Raw genomic sequence first — 12,759 nt, 5'->3', positions numbered from 1 at the left:
ATCCATTTCATACATGGTTCATACACAACTATTATTCTCTTAGGGCTTCCCACAGGAGCACCAAAAAATACAATTACAGTCCAAGAATATGAAATTACCAACATATATATACAATTAACATTTATTATAACATACAAAGAAAAACAAAGAAGATAAAGACACATTTGGTAAAAAAACGTTCATACATAGGCAATAGAGATATAATCGGAGGTCAATCCTACTATCTAACATAAAATCCACCACCCAGAGTGTGACGTTTCTCCCTCCCCCTACCTTGGTAATCAAAAGAAAATGGATAAATGACTCTAGGATGATTTCTTTCTTGTTTCTATTCTTTGAACTCTGAAACACGTATGTAAAATAAAAACGTAAAAAATATTTGATTGGAAAATTGTTCTTTTAAAAATCTTAACTTCTCTTTAACCCTCCGGTTAAAACACATAAGATTATTTACTAATTTTCTTCCCTCTTAATTTAATTAAATAAAACCTTTAATAAAACTTCTTATATTATATTTCAAAACATATCAAATAATTAAATAAATATTAATCAACCTTTATTAATTAAAATAAAAATATTAAAATTATTAATAAAATATTTATATTATATTTTATGAAAATGTGATCCACACTAGAAATTGTCCAAGAATAAAAAAGGAAAATATTAGAATCATAAAACTGTAGTAGTAATATTTTTCCTTGATTGAAATATACAAACTCTAGCATGACATGAAGGGTGTGTTCTCACCCAAAATGTTTGGAAAACCTGAACAAGAAAATCGATTGAACTAATACAAGGGGATCTTCAACTTTGACATTTGGAGCCTTCAAAAAAAATGGAAGAAGAAGCCAAGGAAAGCAACAAGTGAGAGAAAGTGAAGAGGAGTGATCACATGGATGGAGTTTGAAGGAGCATGCTCATCGCTTTATTTGATGTGGGTGCAATCAAGACCTTGGACACCTTCTTTGCACTCATTTGAAAAGAGGCCAGGGGGGTATTTGCCATAGACGTTTATATAGCTAAACATCACATAACTGCAATCGGTTGTGACATCATTAATCTCATCAGTGAAAGGGCATGCAAATTGCTTGAAAGCATTACAACACACATCGGGTGGATACGCGGGTCCCTTGCATTGACTTGTTAGAATTGTGTAGTTCTTGTTCTCAAAGTCAACTTTACAAGCTGCACACAACATTTCACTTATATCACCTCAATTCAAAATCACATGAGAAGATACTTTGGTTAATGAGTTATAAAAGTCACTCATTATTTTCATTATAATTTTTAAATTTTATAAAAAATAAAATATGCAAGTAACAGAGATATCAACTTAAAATGAAGATAAAAAAGTAAAAACTAAATACTCTAGTAAAGTGGAACACTTTTCCATAATTTCATTCAAGCATTGGAAAAGAGTAAAAAGTACCTATATGTATTATGATAAAGACATTCTCATCAGTGGCGTAGCATTAGTATGACATATAGATGAGTCATGCATCCACTAAAACTTTCTACTTTCTTAGAGATCTATGAAAAAATAAATGGTAACCACCCTCAAGTTTATCTACTCTGAAAAACTTGCTTTTTCCCAAAAGGAAAAATACTTACATTTGCCTGCATTATATTACTAAATTTTGTACTTCTCAATAAGAGAGTCATTATATCATTAATCATATTACTAAATTTTACAAGAAAGTTTTATTCGTGCTATTCTCGAGGGTAGTTAAGTAATGTTTTGAGAAATTTATTGATAAATACTTATAAGGAAAAAAAATAGATAAACTGAGTCAATTTTTTTAATAAGTTAAAATTAATTCATGCAATTCAATTTTTATAAAAATTCTTTCATTTGATTTTTCTAAAAATTAAGGTGCATAATATTTTAATTAATAAAAAATATTTTTATATTTTCTTATTCTATAAATGCTTGGAAAAGATTTTTAGACACCTTGATAGAAATAAAAAGATAAAAAAAAATAAATGATATGATTGACAAGAAAAGATAAATTAAAAAGTATTAAGTGGTACTTGAATGTTTGAAAATATGGGACATTTAAAAATAAAACCCCAGATACTTAAGAATAAGTTTGCGCAAAATATTCTTAATGAAACTTTTTTTACTATAGATATGGTTTGATTTTGATAAACCTACTTTTGGGTAAGGTTTCTTTAGAAGATAAATTTTTTAAGAAGGCCAAAGGGAAGAAGAATTATTGAAAAATTTGGAGATAGGAAGAGGGTAAGTTAAACTTAAAAAACCTAATGATTCAAGGATGAGAAAAAAAGAATAAATAATTCAAAGGATCTGGTGTCCTTTGAACTAATCGTGTCCTATGAACTAATCTCCTTGGTTTTCTTACCTATCATCATCAACCTTTGCATAACCCATTGTCTTCTAGCCATGGGTCATTTAAGGGCAATAGTTATATTATATATAAATAAATATGAAAATGATGAGAAATAACATGAAAGAATTTCCTTTTTTTTTTTTTTTTTTGCAAATATTCATCCGTTAATATTCTACTTGTATGTGACCCCACTAATAAAGAAATGTATAAAAAGTTATGGATGATAAATCAATTTATTTGTTCATCATTTATGAGAATGTAAATTCATTCAATTTATTTATTATAATAAAAATAAATAATAAGTATAATTCAATTCATCCATTTAATTTTATGGATGATTAATGATTTCTCTATTATTTTTACAATATCGATTGGATTATAATATAAGATACTTATTAAATTGATATTTTAAAAGATTATTTTGATATAAAAAAGACTTGTATTAAAAATAAAAACTATTTAATTTAAAACATTACATTTATGGATTGAATATTTATCCATAAAACATTGGATAAAATATTTTTCTTTAAATGTGTTGAATTTATACGTAAATTTTTAATAAATTTAAATGAGTTAATGAATTATAATTTATCTTAAAAAAATTATTAAATCCATCCATTTACATGTCAAAAACCAAATAATTAAAGGGAAAAAGGGGAATGATTTGGGTGTCAACGGGACAAAGTAAAGTATTTAGCTTCCTCTTTTAAGCCATTAATTTGTTTTAGAATAACCTAATTAATTTGGACATCCTTTAGAGATATAATCTCCATATGCCTGATTGAGAATTATAATGCACAAATTTGTTTTCATTTGGCAAGAGCAATAAAACCAAGTTCAATGGAATTGATTTCAGGCACTTGGTTACATTTTGATTTCCACATTTGAATTGAATGGAAATCCATTAAATATAAGCCAAAGCAAGAATTAACAAGAGAGAAAAATGTTACCTTTCTTAACCTGTAGGAGGGCACGTCCAGTGGATGCCCCAGAATCTAATACGGCATCTGTGTTAACATAAATTCAACCACATTAAGCAAACTAATCTTAGCAAATATGAATATCTATAAACCCATCATTAAATGTGACACATAAAAGGGTTGCATTGCATGTACCAGAAATGAATGGGCCAGCAGAGGAAAATGTTGCTAGGAGGAAGCAATAGAGAATGGAAGAGAATATGGCATTTGAAGTACCCATTTTCTCTTTCACTCTCACTTTTCTTTTTTTTTCAAATTTTTCTTTTTTCCTTTGAGGTGTGTGCTCCCTTTCTTTTGTTTTCTGGTTTTGGAGAGATGAAGAAGAGAGAGAGACATGGCAGGAATTGTGGTGCAAATCAACCGTCTTGTCTGGCTGCCAAAGTTCCAATGGCTCTCCGTAAGTTCCCTTGCCTTTGGTAATTTTGGTAGTTTTACCCTTTAGATAGTTATGTTTTTCCCTTTAGATAGTTATCTAATGTGCCCAATTTTTTTTTCCTATAATTGGAAAGAGGGGACAAGTTATCAATATTTTAACTTATTGGCATAGGATCCAACTCTTAAAACACATTACAATAATAACAACTCATTTAAAAATTAGGTATAAGTAATTATTCAATACTTATGTCAATTTTCGTTTTAGTTTTTTATATTACTTGTGGCTTTTGTAATTGGTTGATGAGTAAAGAAAAATACTACAAAACTATTTTTCCTTGTACTTTTTAAGTGTGGGCATGTAGAAAATGTTACACGTTCATCCATTTCACAATGCATATCGTTGCAAATGAATGAATGTAATAATGGTATTTAATTGCACACAGGCTTCTTATTTTTTAGTGGAATTCTGTTTCTTTGTCAAATTATCAAAGAATTTATTAGAAATATAATATAAAACCAGCCATCTGTCTTTACCTAATAGCTTAAGCTTTTGGGATAGTTAGTTCATGAGATGATATCAAAGTCTTTGACGAAATCATCCCCATTCTTCAGATGTAAAGTTGAATTTTTGGCACATGGTAGTTGGACCTGTGCATTATCCATACTTCAAGCCCAAATGGCTATTGCATGAGGAGCCGTGTTAAAAATATAATACTTTGGCTTCTTTTACTTAAATCTTGCTATGTAGTTATCTTCTTGCATCAGTTAGTTAGTATTATGAACCACATATTTTACATTCTGTAGGAGACATATGTCCGTGGTAGTGAGCTTCAAATTCCAATTTCTAATTTGGGTGTTTAATCAAAGTTGCAAGAAGATTTAATTCGATGATGACTGGTCCAGAACAATAAATAAACAATTGTGGACTAATTAATAAAAACAACAAGAAGAAACATTAGAATGGTAAATCATGGTGATGACTATCGATTCGGGATCTGACTATTTGGCATAATTCAAAACGTGTGGCTGCGTGAGGACGTAGATAATTGTAACTATTTTATGTCTTTTTGCAAAATTTGTGTAAGACTACAATTTGGGTACAACATTTTTTTTTTAATTTCTTTTCTTTAATTTTGGATGGAATATCTATCTAGATTACATAATAATTACTCCCTCGTGTTTCTCTTTATAATTAGAATCAAGTTAAAAGTCTTGTTTGAAACTTTGAATCATATATGCATTAATTTTTTTACAAAAATATTTTTATTTATAAGACTATTTAAAAAATAAAAGAAAAGTGAAGCACATTCTTATTTGAAAGATTAGGCATGGTTAGTGACGGACTATCATTCTTAGGTGAAATATTTTCTTTTTATTTTTTATATACAGAAAATACTGACCGAATACATTTGGTCACTAATATTAACAAGTAATCAAGTTAGTATCAATTATTTTATGACCAATTTATATCATTTATTAAATAGTTAACTCGTTTGATTAGCTTATTCATATTTTGTTTTAATCTTGTTATAAATATGTCTAATTTTGCTAAATAAGTCATTCTTATATAATTTATCAAAAAATATTTTATAATTCATGTCCTGAATAAAAGAAAATATTTCATTATTCATGTCTGAATAAAAGACTCCAAATTTGCTTGGAAAAAAAATTTGATTGCAACAATTTATCAACTTCAAATTCATTCGTTCATAAAATAGCAAATCGATATCGGTGTTGTTAATTGAAAATTTTCAAGTGGTGTGAAATTGGCACATAGAAACTCCATAAAAAAAACTGCCACTTTCAACCTTCTTATCAAAAAAATTATTTCTAAACTTTGACCAATTGTTTTATATCAATGACACTACTAGAAAAGTGTTATTTTTCTGCGATTTTTTTATAAAAAAATATCCGTATAACGACCTACCATAGTTTTTACGCTTAGTGGAATCGCACTACTAATAGTTAACTAGGAGAAATATTAAAACTGGATAACTCATACATACAGATATATATAACATAATAATAATAATAATAATAACTAAGTTTATATGTACAAAATATAAATATATACATATATATACAGTCATCCCAAAAATAATAATCTCCTAGTGTCGGTCAAGCACAAACAACAGTTACTTGAGGGGGGCAACTCTGGCACTAGGACAAAACTCCTCATCACGCAACGGTCACCTCAACTCCAACCTAGCCCTGACATGTTCCCATACCCAGTATGATCATCGCAGTCCATCAACATAGAAACAGAAGGATAAGCTAGAGTTCAATAAACAATGCATAGAGCCACACCATACACTCTATTCAATACTACTCATGCATAAAATGCAATCCACCAATCATGAAGCCAAACACCACACACTTCATCATACTAACAATAATCATGCAATAAATGCATCTCATGACAGATATCAATGCATATCAATTATCTAATGTGTCGTCACGCATACACCTAGGAGATCTCCTTAACAATAGAGTAATATAAGTGACATCCCAATCTTACCGAAATCACCCCAACCATTTTCATGCCTAATGCGCCCGCTCAGTCACAACTAAACAGGATATAAATCCTCACTCGGGTTTACTCAGATGATGTCACTTACACTCTTAGAAGTCTGGTTCCACCGTCAGGTATAGCACAATTGGGTACAGGCTTACCACGACCTTGACATGCATTACCAAGTCACTTGTGGAGTTCGCCCACCGACTATCTGCAAGGAACCACACACCTTTGTTAAGTTAGATGAAGAAACTCTCAGTAAGGTTTTGAATGAGACAAATATAATACATATTGTTATCTCTAACAAGTGTGTTAGTATTTCAGATAAAGTCATAAATACAGGAAAGTTGAAGAATAGAGAATATGTATGTACCACCTTCTACATCAAAACCAAGACAAAGGGTAAAAGCTATAGGATATCAATTGAAGAGATTAAATAAAGCCAAGCCCAACACAAGAGGGAAAATGATCAAGCCTCAGATGATACAAGACCAAGTCTGATCAAGGGCGAAATGAACGCTCAAACTATACTAGACTACATTAGACGAAAGGCTGAATCAAGACCAAAAAGAATGATCAAGTACTGAACAAACATCAAAATGAAGCTCAAAGGTCAAAGATCAAATATCAGACGTTGGATAAGGAGGAGACGAAGAAATGGTTCAGAGACGAAGACTCAAGTTTCAGATGCAAACGAAAAGCATGGAAAAGAGTTTGAAGTCATAATGAAAAAAACTACCTAGCATCCACACTCTCAGAAGAACACATGAAATCATCAAAATAGAAGAAGAGAGAAAAGAAAAAAATTGAAGAGCGCGAATTCACAAGTCAAAGCTGCATGTGTCAGACCAAGTACACCTACCAGTCAACAAAAGACAATGACTCTGCACCTGCAATGCTAGGAAAGTACAGAGATGTCTAGGTCATGATTGATGTCAGACATAAAAGTACACAAATGGTACAAGAGACTTTGTGAAACGCAGATTCAACAAGCAAACATTTAATGCAAGATCAAATGCATTAAATGCAAGATCTACGAAGCCTGAACAAACTAAACAGGAGAATCAGATGATGGCTACTCAAGCATCAAGATCAAGTCCAATTACAAGCGGAAGTACATTCAACAAACACTAGATGAGGCCACTACAAGTCGAGCAATTGAAGCATCAAACGAAAAGCCAAAGCAAGGCTAAATCTGATCAAAAGCCATAACAAGCACCAAAACAAGACTAAATCAAGAACAAGACGAAAGAAGGTTGAACATCAGACAAAATTCATGTAACCTTCAGATAAAGTCCAGTGATCAACTCAGATGAAGAATAATTGAGGCAAGGCACGTCATAAGGATCAGACAAGTCAAGACAGATAACAAATGAAGTAAATGATAAAGGAAACTGAGCGTCAACACAAATGAATAGATGGAATACGAATATGCGCCAGATGATCATAAAATCTAAATATCAAGACAAAGTTGTGTCAAGAACAATCTACAGCGCAAACACAAAAATGTCAAATGCAACTGCTCTAAAATGCAAATCAGACGAAGTTGTGTCTAAGGTCAGAGGAAAGTCAACCATGCATCAGACTAAGAACAACACAGACTGAAAGATACTCTGGATGAAAACAAGTTTGTCTGTAATGTTAACCAAACCATAGAAGATGCCAAAGCGTCAACGTCAAATACTTAGATGAAGAACAAGACTTGAGATGCATCAGATTAATAGACGCAGACGAAGACTACCATGCCAACACTTAAAGAATCAAGTCTCAAAGGACTCAAGCATCGTCTACGACCACATAAGTACTCTCAACGTAATAGCGTGATTAAAAGAAGAAAAGAAGAAGAAGAAATGCACGCAAAAGTAAAAGCATGCATGTGTCAGAAAAAGTACATTACTTTTTTAGAAAAAGACAACACTTTACAAGCTATGTGACCAGAAAAGGACAAAAAAAGTTCCTAGGTCTCTGCTAAATTCAGACACAGTTGCTAACAAGGCAAGAAGAATACACGCAATGTCCATGAACATGAAGCAACATTTAATCCAAGATTCTAAGCATTAAATGAAAGATTAAACTAGTCATGAAAGATTATATCTGCTACAACAAACACTTGCAATGGGAAGCTCCGCCTCAACAGACATATTCAATTTCAAGCAACGGGCAGATTCTACAAGACTATGTATATATCACTACCTCAAACCTTGAAAGGTTGGATTTTAGAGAAGATAGATAAAGAGTGATATCAAGCCCACGAAATAGAGAGATCAGAGATGAGAGTTCATAGTCACATGTACAATTTAATATTGTATTTTATCTCTGTAGACTAAGGTGTTCGAAATGTCAGTTATGAACGAAAACCTTAGTGAGTGTTGTAAACCTATGTATCCTCTCCATGAGAGTAACCCAAACACTCAAACACAAATCTCCGTAAGACTAAGGTTGTAAACCTTAGTGAGTGTAGAAATTCCTAATCCTCTCTGTGAAAGCTACATACGTACTCAAACCAGAAATGTTATTCATCTATAAAGCCTGAAGAGGCTAGGAAAAGAATAATTACTTCCAACTAAGATCTTTAGGCATTTTTTTAAGCTTAGAATGGCCCGTACCACTTTGGGAACGACCCGTTCTAGGCTAACAAATATAGCTCTCTTTGAAAATTTGGAACGGCTGTTCTAGACCTTCAAAAATAGGCCTCTTTACTAATTTGGAACGACCCGTTCCGGGCCAAAAAAACATAAGTCTTTTTAGAAATTTGGAACGGCCCGTTCTGAGCCCAAAATATTATTTTATTATTTTTAATTATAAAATCCCTTTAATAAATCCCCATAAATATGTAAAATACATAATAATCATTTATTAAAATCTCTAAAATATTCTATATAAAAAGAACCCTTTTTATTAATTAATAACTATAGGAAAATAATTTTCATAAATAAAAATAATAATTAACCATTGTATAAAATTTGGAATGTTACAAAACACACTCTTACAACTACTTCTACCATGGAGACAGAGTATGTCTCTTGTTATGAGGTTACTTGTCAAATTGTGTGGCTTAAAAATTTGATTATTGCTATGCATTTCTTTCAAAACAACAGAAGTTCTACTCCTTCAAAGCATTTTGATATAAAATTTTTGTTTATTAGAGATAAAGTTTTGGATTTTCATACTCGAATTGAGCATATTGTTATAGAAAATATGTTAGCAGATTAATTGACTAAATGTTTAGTTATTGGAGTTTTTCAAAATCATGTAACTCATATAGGTGTGGTTAAGTTTTTTGATGTATTAGGTTAGTGAGAGTCTAAAATTTACATTTTTATTATTATGGTTTTCATGAGATGTAAATTTATCAATGACGTCATTTTCATTACATCTGTTTTAGCATATATGTAGTAACCCAATTTCGTCCGGGAAATATTAATTTTGTTCTTAAAAAATAGCAAAAAAGGTATATACAAAAAAGAATAAAAAAGACAAAAATATAGAAGCCAAATGTAGTGCCTCAATTTTCATACTTTTTGTGGAGGGTAATTTAGTAATTTTTATATGATTTTAATAGCCCAGAACAGGCCGTTCCAAAACCGGAACGGGCCGTTCCAACCTTCCAAAAAGACCTAAAAATTTTAGCCCGAAACGGGCCGTTCCCAAACTGGAACGAGTCGTTCCAAACTTCCAAAAAGCCTTAAAATTTCTAGCCTGGAACGGACTGCTCCCAAACTGGAACGAGTCAGTCAAACCATCCGAAAAGCCCCAAAATTTCTAGCCCAGAACGGGTCGTTCCCAAACTGGAACGGGTCGTTCCAATTTTCAAAAAAGACCTATAATTTTTAGGCCAGAATGGTTGTCGCGAACTACCAAAATACCTAAAAAATTTAGTCCAGAACGGGCCGTTCCCAAACTGGAACGGGCCGTTCCGAAAATGGCCGTTGTGAGTAAAATTGCAACCCCAAAACAGGCCGTTCCGGATTCAGAACGGGCCGTTCCGGTCCTTCCTGAAAGTCTATAAATAAGGGCCCTTGGCAGCCACACACACATCTCCACCTTGGACCAGAGGGAACCTAGAGGAAGAGACCAGCAAATTACCACTTCTTGGGCAAAGAATAGTGAGTATATCGAACTCACTTGTTTTTATTATTATTATTTTTTATATTTAATAATATTTATCATTAAAAAAAAAACAAAGATTATTTGTCGTTTTAAAGTCTTATTTAAATTCAAAATGTGATTAAATATCAAATATACGTTTACAATATTTATTATAAATATATGAAATTATTGTATTAAAAATTTTATTTGAGGAATGGTTTAAAAAAAAATTTATTGGAGGAATGGTTAATTAGATGTGACATCTTTTTAACCTTTGAATTTAAAGTACAAGTTGTGACAGCTTATCTTTAAATTTTTTCTCCAAAAACAAAAATGTCCAACCAAGAATTTTTTTTAAGATCATAACATATATAACAATAATTATAATTAAAATTTTATTGAATTGACTTTGGTGTACACCTTAGTCAATTTTACATTTTTAGGGTGAATGAGCTGAGACAGTTCAAGAATCCTATATTAAATTTAACAAAAATAAAATTTAATTAAAAAATATAACACAAATATTTTCTACCAAAGAACTACGTGACTCTGATTTTTCATTACACATGAAGATACGTAGGAGCAAGAACTAAATCTTGTCGAGCCAAAAAATAAAAAATATATTATTTTTCTTTTTATATAATAATAATTTTAACCTTTTTTATGCATTAGTTAAATTAGTTTAATAAAATACATTTAATCATTTTAGTGAGATAAATATTTTATAAATTATAATTAATTAGTTTAATTAATTAAAGGTAATTGTCTTAGGACAAACGTTGTGAGGTGTTAATACCTTCCTCACACGTAATCGACTCCCGAACTCAAAAATTTGGTTTTCGTAGACTATTTTCTATTTTATGGTTTTTCCAATATTTTTCCGTAAAAAATAATATTGGTGGCGACTCCTCTTTTTTTAATTTATTTTTCGTCGTCCCGTCGCGATCTCGGTTGCGACAGATGGCGACTCCACTAGGGACATTTTTGAGAGTCAAGCCTATAATAATTAGTTAAACTAATTAATAATTTTTAAAAATGTTTATCTCACTTTTGTTTTATTTTATTATTATTATTTTTTATTTATGTCTCTTATTTGTTGTTTGTCTTATTTGCATAAATTGTATAAATGTGTTGTGTAATTTGAATTTTAGGATAGAAGATATTTATTTTTTATTTCATATGCAATGTGTTTTGTAGATTGAATAGTGTAGGATAGCTCCCTTCACACACTTCACTTTCACAATTTCACATACATTTATGAGTGGGGTCCTATGCCCGAACTTGAGTGCAACTTAGGATAGTAAGAGGTTGAGTAATGGTAACCTTCTTGATGTACATCTTGTTTGGTTATTATGAAGGCCTCACCTAGAGTTTGATCCTTTCAAAGGCATTATCACCTCTAATAGTTTACCTATTATTGTGACTAATATCCTAAAAAGGGTTATTGGCTCTAGGAACCTATTTTAGAACTATAGTCCCACCCTTTTGAGAGGAACACATATTAGTAGTTCATAGAGTTTTCAACTTAGGGATGTCCTTATTAAGTATCACGGAGCAATATTCTACCTTTACGTTCGAATGACGCAAAAAAGAAGAGAAAATTTTATTCCATTTCATAATACACATCATACATTTTTTTAACTTTTATCATATCTCATTTCTCTTCAATATAACACTCATCACAAAAAACTATTCATGCATGCATTCATCTACATTTCATAATTCATTCATAATATGCATTTTACATCTTTGCATAAAAAATAATATTCTATAAAATCATTCATACAGCATTAAAAGATTGCAATTGTCATCATCATTGACACTTTTTTTTCTTAAAGAAAATGAATAAAGTTCTCTTTTGCATAATTCAAAGTAAGATCATTATTCCATTTAAGCATTTAGTCTAAAATGTATCTCATAACATTCAATATTTTCATAATTTTTCATGACATTCACGCATAAGCATTATTTAGATTAAGTAATCATGTGAGGTATATTTATTAGGCATATCCATCGTCTTTTCTTGTCATTCTCCATAATTACATTCATTCTCACTTTATCATCGCGATTCAAATGCATTTGCTTCTCTAAAAAAAAATCAAAAACAAAAAAAACAAATTTTTTTTCTTTCAAATTCTTCATTCCAACATTTTTCTTTTATACATGCATTTCATAATAAAATAAAGGTCTAACTGATTGCTCATTCATGTCATTTACAAAAAAAAATAACTATCTAATTTGATTATTTTCTTTTAAAGAGGATGTCAAGCAACAAATTTATGCAATGTCTCAAAAGAAAAAGAAAAAACAGGAAACAAAGAAAAATGGAGAATAACATGAAATTATTGTTCTCACTTACATTTAATTCTCAATCGAGAAGATGAGCTCTTTGACAATTTAACTTGTCAATTGACATGGTTTTAAAATCACTGTTAACCTTTTGAAGTAT

The 12,759-nt window shown here is 30.7% G+C and overlaps 1 protein-coding gene across 1 annotated transcript; it reads right to left on the bottom strand.

The window, feature by feature from the left end:
- Positions 1-663: 663 nt before the first annotated feature.
- LOC109790703 (GPI-anchored protein LLG1) lies at positions 664-3,658 on the bottom strand. The gene is made up of 3 exons (XM_020349900.3): positions 3,467-3,658; positions 3,302-3,358; positions 664-1,185 (listed from the first exon to the last, which is right to left on the bottom strand). The coding sequence occupies exons 1-3, from the start codon at positions 3,549-3,551 to the stop codon at positions 926-928; spliced, it is 402 nt and encodes a 133-aa protein (XP_020205489.1). The 5' UTR covers positions 3,552-3,658; the 3' UTR covers positions 664-925.
- Positions 3,659-12,759: the final 9,101 nt, after the last annotated feature.

Source organism: Cajanus cajan, chromosome 8 (assembly GCF_000230855.2).
Source record: "Cajanus cajan strain Asha chromosome 8, NIPB_CcT2T_4, whole genome shotgun sequence".
In the NCBI taxonomy this organism is placed as follows: Eukaryota; Viridiplantae; Streptophyta; class Magnoliopsida; order Fabales; family Fabaceae; genus Cajanus; species Cajanus cajan.
This window is presented reverse-complemented; position numbering and strand designations above follow the sequence as displayed.

What these genes read in the sequence shown, in the direction of transcription:
- LOC109790703 (XM_020349900.3), bottom strand. Translation starts at nt 3,551, where the DNA reads ATGGGTACTTCAAATGCCATATTCTCTTCCATTCTCTATTGCTTCCTC. An exon ending in TGCTGGCCCATTCATTTCTG is followed by an intron (nt 3,359 to 3,466) that starts GTACATGCAATG and finishes ATGTTAACACAG; the next exon opens with ATGCCGTATTAGATTCTGGG. An exon ending in CCTCCTACAGGTTAAGAAAG is followed by an intron (nt 1,186 to 3,301) that starts GTAACATTTTTC and finishes TGTTGTGTGCAG; the next exon opens with CTTGTAAAGTTGACTTTGAG.